Source organism: Heloderma suspectum, chromosome 2 (assembly GCF_057233095.1).
Source record: "Heloderma suspectum isolate Gila_16-S chromosome 2, 16-S_ref, whole genome shotgun sequence".
In the NCBI taxonomy this organism is placed as follows: domain Eukaryota; kingdom Metazoa; phylum Chordata; class Lepidosauria; order Squamata; family Helodermatidae; genus Heloderma; species Heloderma suspectum.
In genome coordinates, this window is record NC_139459.1 from 188,639,633 (window position 1) to 188,658,499 (window position 18,867).

Sequence of the window (18,867 nt, forward strand, 5' to 3'; positions counted from 1 at the left end):
ATCCCTCATTGTTGCCTTTTCCCTTTTCACTCCTTTGCTCCCCTTCAGAGCTTCAGTCTTTCTGGGAGGGCCAGATCTAAAAAAAATGGGAGGTAGAAGATGTGGTTGGGGGAGAAAGAGACCCTGCTTTAGTTTATCATTTGAAGACTCTAAGATTGATCACAATACACTCATCACTTCCTGTAGGAATAAGTCATTTTGTATAAAGACTGAGAACCACTGTAATATTTTCTGATATCTTAACCCTGAATTTGAGTGCATACCTCCCCCCCCCCGTGCCAATTTCACAACTCTCCCCACAGCTCAATGTGGATTCTCCTCCGCCGTCCATAGGCAAGAGGACTTGAGGCACTGGAGAAGAGAGAAGAACTCAAGTCTCCCATGGCAGTTGCCATTCAAAGCCAGGCTACAAGGAGGACGGGACCCTTCCTCAAATTCTATACCAGGCATAGAAGGTCAGCAAAGAGGGAGGAGCAGCGCAACAAGGACTGTGGACCTCTGGCCTTCAGCACTGTATGATGTTACATCTGCACATGGTTAACATTCAACCAAGAATTTGAACACAATTAACTCTGGAGCACAATTTAACCAGTACACCCTCCTCTCCCATTGCTTATGATGGGGGCATACATCTCTTTTTTATCTGCTCTGCCATGCCATAAGGGAATGTGGCCAGGACTGTGCACCACCCATGTAGTGCTTGGTGGACTGAACCCTGGCTGCCTTCTACACACCCAACTTCTTGTAAAGGAGGGAGCTCCATCAGCTCTTGCTGACTAAGAAAGAACACTGTTTTGAAATGGAATATTGACTCTCTTAAAGAATGAAGCGATAAATCCAACACACACAATCTGAGACCCTTCCAGTAATAAAGGAGATATAATAAACAGAATATGCTTATTACTGGATGAAACTGAATTTATACTGGATGACATTAATCAAACCATAGAACAGTCATGTTTTTTTCCCCCTAAGATTTTTTGAATAATCAAATTAGCAGGAGGACCAGAGAAATATCAGTGCAGTATCATAGCTATGTTATGCTATCCAAGACACACATCTTGGATTCATTGCCAAGCACAAGAGAAAGGTGCCATAGTTATGTGAATTCCACAGGACATACAAACTAACTTTATTACTTTTAAAGCGTATAGTAGTAGAAGGCTTTTTCACCAACTGTGTTATGCAAACTTTTGAAATCCAAAGGTCTTCTGAACGAGCTTCTACAGCCAGAATTGTAAGCTCCCCATTAGACCCTCCCCTCTTAAGAGTGAATCTCACCCCAACTTTTCGTTTATTACTAACCCAGATTTGTAACTAGATTAAACCCTGGTTTCATACTTGGATTAGAAATTAAAAGAACCTGGTAAGCAATAGCTATTGTTAACATCAGTACATATAAAACAATGGACCATGGTAAAGGGCAGTGTGCATGAGGGGAAGAGAAATTCACACTTGAAAGAGAAAGGAGTACAGAATCCTGCAGTCCAGGACCAACCCCTTAACTGCAATTCGACGGAAATGCAGAGAAGCTGCAGTGTTCACATTGACCACAGAAATTCAGCTAAGACTTTCAGATTTTTTCTTTGCTTTTGTAAAACCAGTTTCTAGATCTTATTAGAGAAGAAGATATATTTTAAAGTGTGGAGGTAATACCTGGTGAATTCCCAGAAGCGTTGATAAATCAGATTTCTACTGCGGGGGGGAAATACCCTGTATAGGAGTGCCCTTCAGTGGCCTCTCCACACCTGGTCCCATGTCATCAAAACTGCTTGCTTGCCCAAGCCCATCATCACCCCATTAGCTGTCCTTCAGGAAACTGACCATGCAATCCTATACATGTCTACCCAGAAATAAGTCCCACCAAATTCAATGGGACTTACTCCCAGGGAAGTGTGTACAGGACTGCACTGCAAGGCTCATCTTTTTATGAAAGTTTATAATGGAATATAGGGACACAGCTCCTTTCATTTTAACATTTGCCCTTTACTAGTTTCTCACATTCATCATGCAGGTTTCTAATATGTACATGCAAGCCTGACACCTCCAGGCTTTCTCTATTTTTTAAAAAGAAATTTGAATGAGTGATGCAGCGATTTTAATTTTGCTGTTATTTGATTAATTTCTCTACACCTACTGCTATGTTCATGACTAATCTTTAGCCATAAACAAAGGCTAAGAAATCAAACCAACTGATCCTCCTAGCAACAAATGTGTTTACCAAAATCCAGCCTCCCCCCTTCCCCAAACAGTCTTGTAAACAGGGGCCTTGAGAGAAATATTCAGCCCAGAGAAACCTCACACACACACACACAGGCTTCTGCTCACCCCAGAAGCAGCCTGACTGGGCAGCTCCTTATTGCAGGACAAACTGCATGTGCACCAAACAAAATATTGCACTGCTATGTCTCAGGACATTAAAGACACAAAGTGTTCTTCCCTCCCATTCCCTTAATGCCAAAAAAGAGCATGCACAGGCAGCCACCACAGAGTTGGTGTTTCTCCAGTTCTTTGTAGAGGGAGAAGGAACTCCACAGCAGTCTGGGTAGCATGGGAGAGTGCAGGTGGGGACAAGCAGCCACTACAGAATTGGTTTCAAGGTAGGAAAGGGTGGACCGTATGTAAAAGCGACCTGCCTCTACTGGCTTCTCATATTTATTGGTTGCAACACATCTCAAATATGACCTGAAAGCAAACTTTAAGAATGTGCTTGCATAAATGCAGACGTCATGTACTTCCAGAAATTCCAGAAATTAGCCTGAGGTGTGGAGAAAAAGCACCTAGGACAGCAAATATGGGCAGTCCTTGTGCATTGGCTTATTACTATTATTTATTTAATTATATAGTGCCATCAATGCACATGGTACTGTACAAAATAAAACAAAAACAAGTCCCTGCCACAAGGCGTACATTCTAATAAAATCACAGAATAAAACCATAAGAAAAGGGAAGGAAATGACCAAACGGGCACAGGAAAACTCTACAAAACTAAATAATCAACATTACCAAGAATAATAAAATCTAAACAAAAATTCCAGAAGCTTTGGAAAAGAGAAAGGATTTTAACTGAGATTTAAAAACAGTAATTGAACCAACCGCAAATACTCTGGAAGAGAATTCCAAAAGTAGGGAGCAGCAAGAGAAGGAGAAGCCCCTGGACATGTAAGAAGCACAGCATTTGAAGAGCGAAGAACATGAACAGGGCTGTGAAGCAAAATAAAGGCTGAAATATAAGGAGGAGCTAAACCATGACAGGCTTTAAAGTCAGAAGAAGAAGCTTATACTGAATCCTAGAATAAATAGGGAGCCAGTGAAGAGACTTCAGAAGTGGGGTGCCATCAAAGTGATAGGCCAAAAAAATGTCTTAGCAGTGGAATGCTGAACAGAAGCCAAAGAACTAATACGAGATAAAGGAAGACCAGCCAAGAGAAGACTGCAATAGTTAAGATGGGAAACAACCAGAGCATGAACAAGAGTCTTGGCAGAAGAGACAGAAAAGAATGGTTGGATCCTAGCAATATTATAGAGGAAGAAATGAGAAGACTTGGCTACAGCCTCAATATGTGGAACAAAGAGAAGAATAAAAAATGAGGCTGAAACTACATGCTTCCTCATCTGGACAGAGAATGTTATTAACGGTAATGGAAAATGTATGGTGAAGAGAGGACTTGGGAGGGAAAACACGCAATTCTGTCTTTCCCTTATTAAGTTTCAGATGACAATGAAGTATCCAAGCTGAGATATGTCGAAATGCGATCTTGAACATCAGAAGAAAGATCTGGGGATGAAAGATACAATTGTGTATCATCGGCACACAAATTATATTGGAGGCCATAAGAATGAATAAGATTACCCAAGGACAGCATATATAGAAAAAAAGAACAACTGGTCCAAAACGGAACCCTGTGGAACCTCAACTAAGAGGGGAAAAGATGAAGTTCAGCTGTTAGCCAGCACATTGAATGACCAACCCAATAGGTAGAATAGTAGGGTTGGAAGGGACCTATAAGACCATCGAGTCCAAAGAGGCAAACCAGTTAAAGACGGAGTCACAAAACCTAAGGTCACGAAGGGAGTCCAGCAAAAGATCATGATCAACAAAATCCAGCAAAAGATAATGATCATGAAGATGTGACTGAGGGCAACATCTTCAAGCAGTGCAAGACATTTGCTTCCTGTCAGTCAGTGGTTCCTCACCCAGCCAAGTATGCAGCCAGGGGGCAGAGGAAGAAAAAAAAGAGTCCTTATCGTTTTACTCATACTTCAATTTCAAGCTCTTCCTACACTCTGTTGCACCTCACTGAACTTTGATTCATATGTCTTGTGTACTACCTGAAACAGACAGCACCTATATCAACACTTATTAACAGCCCAGGGAGTAACATAGCCCACATTGCTAAGATTTTGATGGGGAAATAAGTTCAACTCTACCACCAACTGCTATTCCTTACGACAGCCCTGCCCTGTCCTGTCCTAGGGCTCTATAAGGGCGTGGTAGGAGAAACCCTGGGCATGCAGCAGAGGGGAGGGGGGGAGGTTCAAGTTCAGTACCCCCTCAAGTCAGCAAACAGCATGAGCTACAAAGGATATATTAGCCCCACAAGAAGTTCTTACACAAGTATGTTGGCAGTTCACAGTGGAATAGTATGTTCTGAGCTCAGGGAGTAATTATGACCAAGGCCATGTATTTGCCATAACGTTGCCAGTTCTGCCGCATACCAATTTTAACAATGGTCTGCATGTGGAATACATTCGTGTAGATTTGCACGGGCCAATACAATATTCAGCAGGGGAATTAATCTCTCATCTACAGTAGCTTTCTATCCCTGCAGCTACCTAAGAATACAGCAGAGATGGCACATGCAATCAGCTACTCAAGCATGAGAAACAGACCATCTCTACATCAAGCACCAGTCAGATCATTCAGCAAATTACATTGCTACAGATCAGAATTGGAAGTGAAAAAGGCCAAGATAACAGAGGCTTACAAGCCCAGTTGGCAGAAGACTTTGATTTCTATTGCGTTTTCTAGATGAAGTCTTTGTACAAAACTGGCACCTACTGTAGCATGTATTCTTAGAGGCCGACGTACCGCAATGCTTCTTAACTCCATGGCAAACCTGGGATTTCTAGATTATTTATACAGGAAGAATTCAAATGAACTAACAGTGCCACCTGCAATTTCTATCTGCTTTGGAACATACAGGAATAGTAGTCATTTTACCTTTATTAGGGCCAACTAAAAATCACAAAGCAGTGAACTAGCTTTTTAGTTTCACAGAATTCTTCCTCAGGCCCTGTGAAACTCAAAGTTAATTCACTGCTTTGTGATTTTTAGTTGGCCCTAATAAAGGTACAACAATGACTATTCCTGTATACCCCAAGGCAAATAGAAATCACAGGCTAGTCCTATTTGGATTGTTTCTGTATTATTTATTTCTATCCTATCTGCATTTTATTTGTTATAGTTAACCATGTTACCCAACAACAGACTCAGACTGTTACAAAAGCATTTAGCAGGTCCAGAAACAAATCTTATGTGTCTAGGTGCTAGCATCAACAAATAGGGTCCCAAAGCTATAAAGATGAGAATTCTAAATTCCTGTGTGACAGCATAACATTTTTTTGTTAATGTTTCCAAAAGTATGTATGAGTTATGATGGCATAGCAGTTTAGCAATCTGTCAGACACATATCCATAGACTATTCCAGCTGCAGACAGAAATTCTGCCCCTCAGTTTTGTTTACTATTCCTAAATCTCATATCCCACCCAACCCCCTAGCCTTCCACATATGCAACATGCTCCCCTAACAGGCACCCACTCTCCCACAGACCGCAACCTTGGCTCCCAACGATGCTTCTGTTTCAACGATTCCTATCTTTCTTTCCCCAAGTGAGCTCTAGAGTCTGTCTCCCCCCATCCCCCTCACAACATTTTGATTATCTCAGATCTTCATGGTGAGGTATTTCTAACAAAGAGATGACTGACAGAAGAGGCATCAAGAAGCAGCATTATGCTGTCCACTGGACTCAGTGGAAGTGTCTCAAAAGCTGGATCCAGCACCTTGGTTGCCATTGGTCAATACAATTAAAAGCAGCAACGTTCACTCTTCCTCCTCAATCACTAGACTGGTTGCCTATGGGGAGTAAGAATGGCCTCCAGACAAGGATGTTCTTGAAAACTGGAAAATAATTGGTTGGGGTTTCACCCCCAATTGTCAACATGCCAGAAGTGGGCAGGTGGGCTACTAACTTTCATATGTTCATGTACAAAGCTGTCTTCACATATCAAAGATGACCCTGTTACTAGATTAAGAATACCGGTAACTCTATGCAGAGATGATGACTTACCAAAGAGCAGCAACAGCCCCTTAAAAAGCCTCCTCTTACTAACTTTGCTGTAACAGAAGGATTGTGATGAGAGTACAGAAACTGGGAAATAAGGCAATTTTAAGTTCACAGTACCACCGTGGTTTAGTACTATAAGATTCCCACAAAAAGACCAGCTTCCCATGTCATCCATGCATAATAAGAATGTTAATCATTAGCACATACATCTTACCCCATTTGCTGTTATTTACTTCAAGATAAACATACTTTCTGTAAAGACCTCTGAGGGCCAGAAACATGTTCTCTAAAATACCAACATGTTCAGTCATCTTGGTTAAGAAGCCTTTGTTGGGACAAAAAGCAGATAATAAATTACAATAAAAAGCTAAATTCTGCACTTTGAGCCTTGATCGTGAACATGCATATTTCTAGATTCCTCATTAATATAATGTTGCCTGGAATTTAAGAGGTTTCCTTCTGAATATTTATTAGATTTCCTTTAACAGGCTTTTTAATTGCAATGTATGGAACTAGTCAGGATATTATTTTACTGGTCTCTAAACTCAAGGATTAAACAGAACTACAGAAATTCAAACTGAAGAGTTCAGCAAATTACTGAAAGCAAAGTTTCACAGTTCTTAAAAAACAGAAAGAAATTGGGCTGTCCCAGATTCTCTCATATTAACTTAATTCTAGGGAGCAAGTACAGAGAACACAGAAGGAAAAGTGCAGTTCAGTGCAGCCCACCATAATAGGTAGCACTCCTTGACTAGTTTTTTTTTTTTAAGAAGACTTTCATGGCAAAGGTAAGAAGGAATATTATAGAGTGCAAAATGGCTCTATAAAGCATTTGCCCTGGAGGTTTTTCATATTCCTTGACCATTGGCCCTGCTGGCTGAGGTTTATGGAAGCTGTAGTCCCAAACATCTGAGGGGACACCTGGATTAAACAATGAAGCCTGGACTAAACAATGAAGAGTTTAATTATTACATTTCTATACCACCCAAAAGCTGAAGTTCTCTGGGCAGTTCATAAAACAAATCTTAATCATTTTTATACTATGTTTTTATACAATATAAAACATAATAAAATATAATTTAGGTAAAAACCTATAAAAATAACACAACAAAAGAATAAAACCAAAGTAAAAACCAAAGTAAAGATCCCCAGAATGCAAAATCTAAAAAGCACTACAGTTTTTAAAAACTGAATGACTAAAAAGTCTAATGGCTAAAAGATCCTGGCTTGTTGTGACTCCTTTACAAGCCAGGATCGCAAAACAGGGTTTGTTCTTGTTTTACAAATCGTTACTTGAAAAGAGAGTGACAAGCAGGGTCCCCAGTTTGGACAACATGCTAAACAAACACTTCTTGGTTTAGCTGGTAGCACAAGTGGGAAAAGCCAAGCAGGAGCAAAAAGGCTAGATACACTAGACATGCGGCTTGTTCACCATAATCTCATGGCATCCATGGCTTATCATTCCACATAAATGTGGCCAATGTACCAGTTGAAGGAGCAGGGGTCAAGCACAATGTTAGGACTGTTGCTTCTGGGAAACCCACAAACAGGGCAAGAAGCATCTGGCTGGCCCTGTGGCAAACAGGATGCTGGATTACATGGACTATTTATTTTAGTAAATTTACGTCCCACCTTTCCATCCGAGGATGCCCACAGCAGCTAAGAATATAAAGTCTAAAAAACAAACAAAGCCTCTAAGAGCAGACAGAGCAAGAGATAAAAGCCACAACATAAACCACATAGGTTAATAAACACCTGCCAAAAAGATGAGGCTTTGAGAAGTGTTGAAAGTTCATTAAAGAAAGTTCTCCCAGGTATGGCCAAAGAGAAATATGTAAAAACATAAATTCCCTGTGGGATACAAGGAGAATAGCATTAAATGTAGCAAAGTTATCCTAGAATATGCTGTAAAATGGAAGACACACTAGAGAGAGTACAGATGACTATGCACCTCCAAGATGCTGGCATATACATTGTCAAGACTATCTGTTGCCTCTTTTGTGACTCACACCACCTAGATCAGCATCCCCCAACCCGGTGCCCTCCAGATGTTTTGGCCTAAAACCCCAACAGCCCCAGCCAGCATGGCCAATGATCAGGAATGCTGGGAGTTGCAGTAAAACATCTGGAGGGCACCAGGTTGGGGAAGGCTGACCTAGATTAACACTGTAATATGGTCTGTACATTATAGAACACATAAATACCTACCTGAAGGAATGTGTTACTTTCTCCATCAGAACGTTTTTGAATTAAAAAACAATTCACATAGAGTTGCAAATACATGCAGAAGTTACTAGCCTACAAAAGGTAAGTAGGCACATCATGCACCTACACAATCCTGTTAAGTCTCGTGTGCCTTTAAAAATGGCAACATGCACACAGATCCCACAAACAACAAAACCCCAGCTTGTGTCAAGCTTCCTGGTCTTATTCACTGCACAGCAATCAGGAGAATGAACGGCTGGTTCTTTTAAAAAGTACTTTACACAAATATTGTGTAATACTAGGAACAGCTCTCAGAAGTAATAAGGAATACTTTCTTACCAAGCACAGCAGATTGCACAAACAACTACTAAACAGCACACATCATGAAAGTATTAAAGTATTTTGAATCCAGCAGACTTCACAGACAAAATCCAGGGAGCATTGTAGGAATACACCTCGGCCTTCTGCTTTCCTTAAGGCAACACCATTCAAAGGATCTAGCATTCAGCTCCATTTTATCAATTGCATAGGTGGTTCCCAAAGGTACACCTTGTCATTTTCACAAGGTGATTTTGCAAGTTAGGGATAGAAGTGTTCCCATGCTATCGATGTCTAGAGGAGTACAGTGGCCTTTGATGCAATGGAGACTTTTAAAAAGGCACTTAGAATAGTCTCTGCCACTCCCACACATGTGTAAGTGAAGGATCACCAATAAATTTCCAAGTTGGCTGCCTTGTTAAGTGTGAAGGCTTTTTTAGTCTTTATAATGTTAGCTATCTTGTAGGTGCAAAGTTGTTGAAAGTTAGTCTCTGAGTTTGCAGAGAGTCTTCTCTATCACCATTAGCTAGTTTGCAGACAAATATCAGTTAATAAAAACGTGCCTCTGAAATGCCTGGTTTTCGGAAACAACTATATCAAGCAATAGATAGCTTAATCAAGAGCACACAGAGAACAAGGTAGAAAAGGGTGGGAGGGAATGAAAGATATTAAGAATACTACATGGACTGTTTGTAATTTATAATCTAAACCAACCTGTGGCCCTCCAGACATTCTGGCCTGCAACTCTCATCAGCCCTAGCCAGAACAGCCAATGGTGAGGGATAATGGGAGTTGAAGGCCAAAACATCTGGAGGGCCACAAGTTGCCCTCCCCTTATCGAAAGCAAGGGTGGGCAAAAGGTTGATCAAGATCGGTAGATCTCTGGATGACTTGCAATAGAGCTGTAACTGTTTAACAATAGCAACAATGTAAAATCTCTCTCTGGCTGGAAAAGTTGGGGAAAACCAGGAGTGGATTTTTGTGTAAAGTGCCTAAGAGCTCAATTCTGGTAATGACAACCAATTTCTGGGCTGAGCATCTGCTCAGGTGTACCCTCTAATTCCAAGTATATGAGTAGGTTTGCACGATCGCCGAGGCTTAAACAAACCACGGTGACTTCTTTAAGCCACAGCGCATGCCGGGCACAATCTGCCTAATCACCCGCCCAGGCGCAGCTTGTCCAGTCGTCCAAACCCAGGCAGCATGGCCTGTTGGAGGGGGAAACAACCCTCAAATAATCCATAGGCTGTTGCTGGGTTATTTGAGAGTTGTTCCCCCCTCCAACAAGCCATGCTTCCCAAGTTCAGATGATGCTACAAGCTCCGCCTGGGCAGGTTATTAGGCAAATGGCATCCGGCATGTGCCACAGTTTAAACAAGCCACTTATTTAAGCCACAGTGATCATGTGAACCAGGCCTATGTCTCCCTCACTAAGCCACTATGTGAACACTTGGCTCTCGTTGCTGGATCTTGGGGGAATCTAGTAAAAAAGGAAGTACATCCCACAAGGCTGAAGTCAGCCCACCCCTCATCTAGAGCCCTCTTCCCCAACTGCAAAACATTAGACATGCACACATGTGCACATGCACACACCATGACCCAGTCCACATGCAACAACCCATGGGTTGATTAAACCATGGGCTGTCGGGGCCGAGCAAGAATGAGTGCGTTGGCTCCTGTCCACTCGTCACTTCCAATTTGTATCCACTTTGCTAAACAACACAGGAATGCCCTGTTCTTGGGTTGTTAGTCATGACACCCAAACCAGGCACTCTGGGATGCTGAAGTTTAAATAAACCAGAGTTTTAACCCAACAATAAACCATGGGTTCAAACTCTGGGTTGTTTAAACCTCAACAACCCAGTTCAGACATCACGACTAACAACCCAAGAACAGGGTGTTCCTGGGTTGTTTAGCAAAGCGGGAGAAGCAGGCAGGCCAGACGCAGCTCACTTGCTTCTGCCCGGACCACCCAATTCATGGGCTGTTTAACCCATGAATTGGCATTATGTGTGAAGCAAATATATATATATACACACACACACACTCTATATATACATACATTCTCCCCCAAACCTTGCAGCTTTGTTCTACCATCAGTGATGGAACAGACTTTGCAACAGCAGATGCCTTTTGTAATGGGGGAGGAGTGCTTCCCCCATCCAAGTGGCAAATTAATCAGATGAACCAGCAGATTGCTACCACTTCCTCATCCTCTGGCTCTGGGACAGGGGCATTCCAGAGCTGCAAACTAGTTATATGCCTAGGGTTGAGGCTAATGCTCCACTCTACACATCCAGGCATGCCAACAGTCAGCTCCACTCCTCCTCAGCAGAAAGCCAAATACTCTGATAGTGTTGTTAAGCGGTTAGGCCACAGGAGGCGAGAAGAACCTCTCCTCTCGGATCTTGGTCAGAAATCCACACTCCAAACCTCCAGTCCAAATTGAGAGAATGCTTATTAAAGAGAATATAACAAGAGGCAAGAAGGGAAAGCAAAGGACATTTAAAGTAAATTTAAGAACAGTAAAATGACGCTTGCTAACCTACACTAAGCTTTTGGAAGTAAATTACTCACAATGTAGGGGTTACAGGAAGTTGCAGCACACCTGGCATACGTGGTTGGAAGAGATGCTGGGGAATTCAGAATGATAGCATGCCTAAGAGACAGGGACAACGGTGACAAAATATCAAAGAATCCCATTCCATTTTATTAGGTTTGGCCAGAGGGGAGGGCAAGGGGGCTGCTCATTTTAATTCACCAATCAGGTGCATGGCACATGGGCAGGAAAAGGCTTGATCTCACCCTCTGGGCTGTGAGATGAATCTAGCAAGGTGCAAATTAAACAAGGGATGCTTTGCCCAGAAAGTTTTAGGGAAATAGATGCTGAAGGGCAGCGCAGCATCACAGACATGCAGCACTGAAGTGGATCAGGAGCAGTGAAATGACCTGGAGGGAAAGGCAGCATCAAGAGGGACTCCAGCAGCTAGCTGTACACCCACATACACACACAGCTGTAGGCCTGGGCAGAAGTTTTATCATCCAGCTGACAGACTGTTTTTGATCCCTGCCCTAAAGAGCTTTTAAGGCATTGCCTTGGGCATACTAGGCTACATAGCATTAAAGGAAAATACTGGCACTCAAACAACTGTGATTGTCCATAATAGGGAGGAAATGGAGGCAGGGACAGCACAGCAGAGCAAAACTACAAAATGTTCCTCTTTACTACATGCGACAAACCACAAGACATCAAGCAAGAAACTTCTGTTTCCTTCATACTGCCAGCAGGTGCATTTAAACTGTTAACACCTTTCAGTGACCCTTTAAGAAATATTACTGTGTTAGAAGTGAAACGTCAAGTCCTCTCAAGCTCACTTCCTATTGTCTGCTGGTATGTCAACATAATTAAATGAGTCGTATTGCCAGATTATGTAATTGTATCAGCATCACTAAGCGGAAATATCATGTGTATTTATGCTCCATGAAGTCTTTCTGGAAATTAGTGCTCAAAGGGGTTTTATCTCCTTTCTACAATGTTTCTATCTCCTTCAGGCATATTTAACTGCAAGTGTCCTTTTTGTCATTGAAGGCCAGAGTTGGAAGGAATCTAAAAGTCATTTACTCCAACCCCACACTATGAGGTATGACCCTGAATCCACCAGCCCACCAACAAAAATCTATGCAATTTGGGTGATAAGCAAGGAATCAAATAAACCCTTACCTAAACACTGTACTGACACCGTACTTACCCTGCCCCAAACTGGAAAGAAAAAAAAAACCTGAACCATCACATAGGTCTGTTGAACCTAACCCAAAACTGAACCTTTAGAAGGGTTTAGTTTGCCAATTCAGAATAAAGGTTCAACATCGCCACCCCACCCCCAGTGGTACACTTACTAGCACCAACTTGAATGAATCAAAGCATGAGTCAATGGGCCTATTTAGCCATAATGATAAAACATGATTTGATGTCATGAGAATGAGCCCCCAGAAACCTCATTCTCAAACAGAGTTACCAGCTCTCCTCCCGCAGATATAACACTTTTCTGACAGGCCACAATCACATGAACCATTACTCTTGGGATCAATATTCTCAACTTTAAAATTACACTCTTTACAACAACGCATTCTCTTTAAAACAAAGAAACCTGTTGCTATGAAGCATATACAATCCTGAACAAACTAACACAAGATAGTAGTTCTAAATAAAGATTTCGGCTTGTTACCAAGCTTGAATTATTATCAACTAATGCATGAGAAATAAGTTAGACAATAAACTAGTCAAGATAAGAGTGTGATCAATGTAAAATTGCTTGAGTTTCCACAGTTTATAAAGGCAGTCTATTTTTAAAAAATATATGTACTTATTTAAAGCATATCTTAGCCACTTTTCAAGACTTTGGGGTTCCCAAGGCAGCTTACAGTTTTATCCATCATATGATTTGGTAAAATGTTCATCCCATGCTGCACTTCATGCAGCAACAAGCTCCACCAGACTACAGTTGCTGTTATGGGGGGGGGGGGGGAGGCTTTCCTGACAGACCAATGCACTCTGTTGCCCCCCCCCCATTTTAAAGGAACACAAAACAACATCCTTTCAAACAATGCACCCTCAGAAAATGGGAACAGATGGTGCTAATAGGAAGCAGCCCATATCCAGCAGTGGTCTATTGCTAAGGATAGGCTACTGGATGAAATGCTTGACCTAATCCAGCAGAAACAAGCCTGTGGGAGAAAAACAACAGCCATTTGATGCAATTACACCCCAGGCAGCTGACACCAACACAAAAGTGACATATGCCAGTTCAACATTCCCTACTAAATCTTTCAGGACGTAGAAATTTAGCCATACAAGAACTCTATCCATCAGATACTCTTTTAAAGACAACTGGGCAGAGGAATCTTCCTTACTTACCTCATGCTATAGGCACCAGCGCCCAGCTCTTGGCCAATGCCAGAGAGGCTGGCATCAAAATCCTGAACCAGGCCTGACTCGATGACTTCGTCCGCTAGAGGTAGCTTCAGAGCCCAAGCCATCTTTGCACAGCAGCTCAAGAGCTCACTAGCTAGGGGCAGAGCGACAACTCCTCCAGGATGTTCAATGCACGCTAGGATGCCTCTTGCAGACCTTCACACGCCATGCCTATCCCAGAGCCACCCCGTTAAAGGAACACTGGCCACATGGGGGACCCGCAAGTACTCACCCACCCATTGCAGACAATGCAGCCCCCTGAGGCACCCCACCACTTCCAAGCACCACCTTTGTAAACAAAGCCTGCAACTCCAGATAACCTTCTTTGTGCGCAGACCCACTTCCTAGCAGGGACCCCAACTAACTTTTCTCAAGGACCCAGGGGCTGCTTCCAGTGGGGTAGCGTGTGTGGGGAAGGGGACACCTTTAGATGCAAGTCACCCTCCTCGGGGACCCCTCCTAACGTGATTCCACAGGAGGCTCTGACTGTCCCCGAAGCCCACTGAGGCTCCCCTTAACCCTCAGGTACACGTCCCCGGCGCCCCAATCTCACCCCACTTCCACAACAGCCTCCCTCAGAAGGGCCAGGCACCCCGAAAGGACCCTGGGGTCCCTCCAGCCAAACACGCCCTCCTCCCACAGCCCAGGCAACCCACTCGCCCCCCCGTACCCCAGCAACGAGAGCCACCCAAGCGCTCCAGGAGGCAGGCTCCCCTCAGCGCCCGGCGGCGCCCGGCCGCCCTCGCTCCCCAGGCAGCAGCGCCACAATGCCCCGCCAGCCCCCCGGCCGCCCCTACTGCGCCTACTGCCCGTCTGCAGCAGCCCCGCTTCCCTGCAGACCAGTAACCCCGCAGCCGCCCAGGCCACGCTCCTGAGGAAGCCGGGCCGGCCCTTGCGCCAAGCGCGCCGGGCGCCCTCGCACCCACCCCGCAGCCCCGAGGCCTCCTCAATATGGAGGCGGCAGGGGAGAGAGCGAGAGCGAACTCCGCTACAAGCAGCAGCCCGGCCGGGCAAGCGAGCCGCGCCCCGCCCACTCCCCTGGTCGCCGGAGCCAATCGCGACGCACCTTCCCGCCCCCTTTTCCAGCCGACCAATCGGAATCCGAAAGTGCAGGCTCGCCGCCTGCCCCATAGGATGAGACCGAGCCCGCGGGGTGGGGTAGGGAAAAGGGGCGGGGAGCAGGGGGCTCCTTGGGTGCCCGGCGCAGAGGCGTGGGCAAAGTTGAGCTTTATCGTAGCGCCGGGGTGGTGTGGACGGGAGAGGTGCGGCGCTTGCATGATGGTCCCAGTACTTTTTACGCGGGAGTACTAATAGGCGGGGTCGGTGAAGACCGAAATTGTGCAAATCGTTGCAGACCGGGGCGGAATGTGCCTATGCATGATTACTCGGAAGTAAGCCCTACGGTGTCCGCTGAGACTTACTCCCAGGTAAGCGTGCATAGGACTGCAGCCTTAAATTACTTGGATAGTGCGCGCATACATGTACATCATTTACGACTGGATCCTACGCATCATTACTCAAAAGTAAGTCCCAGTGATTGCAGATGTGTGCCTAAGGGCATCTCTTGTTGTTGTTGTTGTTCAGTCGTTCAGTCGTGTCCGACTCTTCGTGACCCCATGGACCATAGCACGCCAGGCCTTCCTGTCCTGCGCTCTCTCCCGGAGCGTGCTCAAGTTCATATTCATTGCATCCGTGAAGCTATCTAGCCATCTCATCCTCTGCCGTCCCCTTCTCCTTTTGCCTTCAGGCTTTCCCAGCATCAGGGTCTTTTCCAGGGAGTTTTCTCTTCGCATTAGGTGGCCAAAATATTGGAGCTTCAGCTTCATTATCTGTCCTTCCAATGAGCACTCAGGGTTGATTTCCTTTAGGATGGACTGATTTGACCTCCTTGCAGTCCAGGGGACTCGTAAGAGTCTTCTCCAGCACCACAGTTCGAAAGCATCAATTCTTCGGCGCTCAGCCTTCCTTATAGTCCAGCTCTCACAGCCATACATTACTACTGGGAAAACCATAGCTTTGATTAGACGGACCTTTGTCGGCAAGGTGATGTCTCTGCTTCTTACTATGCTGTCTAGGTTGGCCATAGCTGCATTTAAAACGGGGCTTTCTGCTTCCGTTTTAAATGCAGGATCACGACGGGTCCCTTTTTCACCCGCTTCCTTCCCCCCTCCTTCTCCCGGTATCCGAGTCTTCCATTATCTTTCATTGATCTCGCTCCTCTTCTTGCCGCTTTTACTCTTTTCACGGAGGAAACTGAAGCGGAACACAACGGGGTAATCTGATAGCGATGTATCTGCGACCTATTTAAAAACGGGACAAAGGGCATTTAGCGCAAGAGACGCCCTGGAGGGTCTCGGTGTCGTGTCCGCAAACGTCCGTGAAGGAGCAATCTCAATCGCAGGATAAAAGCCCCGTGTGAAGAAAGACTTAGGCTTCCATCCTGTTGCACACTCACTTTGGAGTAAGTCTCATTGAAATCACCAGAACTTACTTGTTAGTGAACCCCATAGGTAGGATCAGACAAACTACTAGTCATTCAGCGCAGGAGCTTGTTCATAACTTCTTATAAATCACTTGATTGCTCAGCATTTTGACTTGCATCTGAACATATGAACAGATTCCATTAAAAAAAGCATTGTGAACTGATTCCATTTTTTTTTAAAGCATTGTATAATGTATCTGAGGTGATATGAAAGTTCTGCCTCTGGCATTGGAGCCTGAGGCATGTAAAATCGCCCATGGATGCTGTAGTCAATTGATACACGATCCTATTCATGTCTACTCAGAAGTGAATTCCATTGTGTTCCAGGTAAGTGTATATACTAGAACCTTCGCCTATAATGCATTATGTGAACCGGCCATTGATGAGTTTCCATGGACGTGTGAACTGTCTCAGCTGAAAAGCATTGTGCTTGAGTTACCTTTGGATCATATGTCTGTGGCTTATTCACAGGGGTACTGCACATGATTTGCATGTGCCAAGTCCAACATTCAGTTATCAATGTTTCTCTTGTGGTGGGAGAGCTCTCTGTGTCCTTGATGAGAACCATTGACCCCAACGAGAACCAGTGCTTGTCAGGGTCAATAAAAGACCATATACTGGGCTATTTGGACCAGTGGGCTGACTCAATATAAGATATTTTCATATGTTCACATGCAAGTTCAAGCTATAGGTACAGGAACACAGGAAGCCGCTTTACACTGAGTCAGACCATTGGACCATCTAGCTCAGTACTGTCAACGCTGACTGGCAGCGATGGCTCTCCAGGGTTTCAGGCAAGAATTTTCCCAGCCCTACCTGGAGATGCCAGGGATTGAACCTGGGACACTCTGCATGCAAAGCAGGTGCTGCACCACTGAGCAGTGGCCCCTCATTGGCAGTGAGTAATTAACACTCATGCGCATTAGTCCTTTGGAGGTGGAGCTGATGTGGGTTTGTGTTCAGGGCTGGTGTCAAAAAGTAGTCATGGTTGGGCACTTGCCATGGATCCACACTCCAGGAGGGGCCCATGGACAAGCACCCCCTGGACTTGAACCTGTGCTTCACGATTGCAACCTGCTTGTTCACCTGCCTCTCCATCTGGCCCAGACAACAGTGGTGGTGTGGAGGGGGAGCTGTAGCTGGAGCTGCCGCTGCCTGCTTGCTCACTGGCTGCCTACCTGCCAAGCAAGCAAGTGGGAGCAATGAGGAGAAAGAGAATGGTTTTATTATGCTTTTAAAATGTATTTCAATGTATTTAATCTTTTTTTTGTAAACATCTTATAGATCTTTTAAAATATGGTAAGTGGCATATGGGCTGTGGTGGCTTAGTGGTTAGGACGCTTAACTGCAGACTGGAAGGTCGGCAGGTCAGCAGTTTGAGACCCGAGTGCTGCGTGACGGAGTGAGCTCCCGTCTTCGGTCCCAGCTCCTGCCAACCTAGCAGTTCGAAAGCAAGAAATTGCAAGTAGATAAATAGGTACCGCCTCGGCAGGAAAGGTAACAGCGTTCCGTGCACCTCGGTGTTCAGTCATGCCGGCCACATGACCATGGAAGCGTCTTCGGACAGCGCTGGCTCTTCGGCTTAGAAACGGGGATGAGCACCGCACCCTAGAGTCGGACACGACTGGTTGGGGACACCTTTACCTTTAAGTGGCATATAATAATTATTATTCCTTACAACAACCCTGTGTAAAGCGAGTCTGAATTATTGTCCCTGATATAGCAGATGGGGTGTACTGAGGCTGAGAGAGCAGCTTGCCTAGGGCTACCTACTGAATTAATCGCAGAGGTGAGATTCTTCATAGTGGAGGCTGGTGGCTCCTCTACCAGCGGGGCTGTTCATCCGCTCTGGGTTTCAGTCGGAACTCTAAAGGAGCTATCCAAAGTGCTAAACCCTTTAGCACCTTGGATAGCTCCTTTAGAGTTCTGACTGCAATGCAGAGCAGGTGAACAGCCCCACTGGTAGAGGAGCCACCAGCCTCCACTGCTTCATCATGCGCAGTTCAGTCTGTGAGCCACTACGCTACATCAGTTGTATTGATAAGCAGGTTATGGAGATGAGAATTAAACATGACTCCCCCCACCTGCCGATTGCTACTCTTTTTGGAATTTGCTTCCCAATATGGAGCACTTTTATGCTTTGGCATCTCTTTCCACAGCCTTGTCAGGAGTAGATGCTGGCCCATTGGTCGTTTGCACAATGCTGCCATCTATTGGATGTTGTTGCCTTGGATCAGCGCTCCCCAGTGGAGGATGAAGGCAGAAAGAGAACCGCAGACAAATTATGGACAGACAAATTACGGACACATTGAGCTTAAGCAGAAGTTTCCAAAACATGGATCCAAGCGTGGTAAAAATGTAGCGCTCATGGCCCTCGGCCCTTCCTCAGTTATGAGAACGCCACCATGCTTTGTCAAGCTCTTCTGCAGGAGTGCACATGATTGTGCTATTCTTACCCCAGCACATAATATAGCACACCCGTTAGCCTTCTCTGAGTTTGTGTCATCGGGCTGCAGCAACTGCTTTGCCAGATCAGACCAAA

The 18,867-nt window shown here is 44.7% G+C and overlaps 1 protein-coding gene across 2 annotated transcripts in view; it reads right to left on the reverse strand.

The window, feature by feature from the left end:
* The window catches only part of TFCP2 (transcription factor CP2), a 39,998-nt gene extending 25,146 nt beyond the window's left edge, over positions 1-14,852 (reverse strand). Inside the window, exons 1-2 of one of the 2 annotated variants that reach the window (XM_084836851.1) lie at positions 14,770-14,852; positions 13,787-14,014 (exon numbers count right to left, since the gene is read on the reverse strand). In XM_084836851.1, the coding sequence (XP_084692977.1) occupies positions 13,787-13,908 (122 nt within the window). In that variant the 5' untranslated portion in view covers positions 13,909-14,014; positions 14,770-14,852. Of the gene's footprint in view, positions 1-13,786; positions 14,015-14,513 lie in introns of both variants that reach the window. The other variant, XM_084836849.1, reaches the window with a different exon arrangement.
* Positions 14,853-18,867: the final 4,015 nt, after the last annotated feature.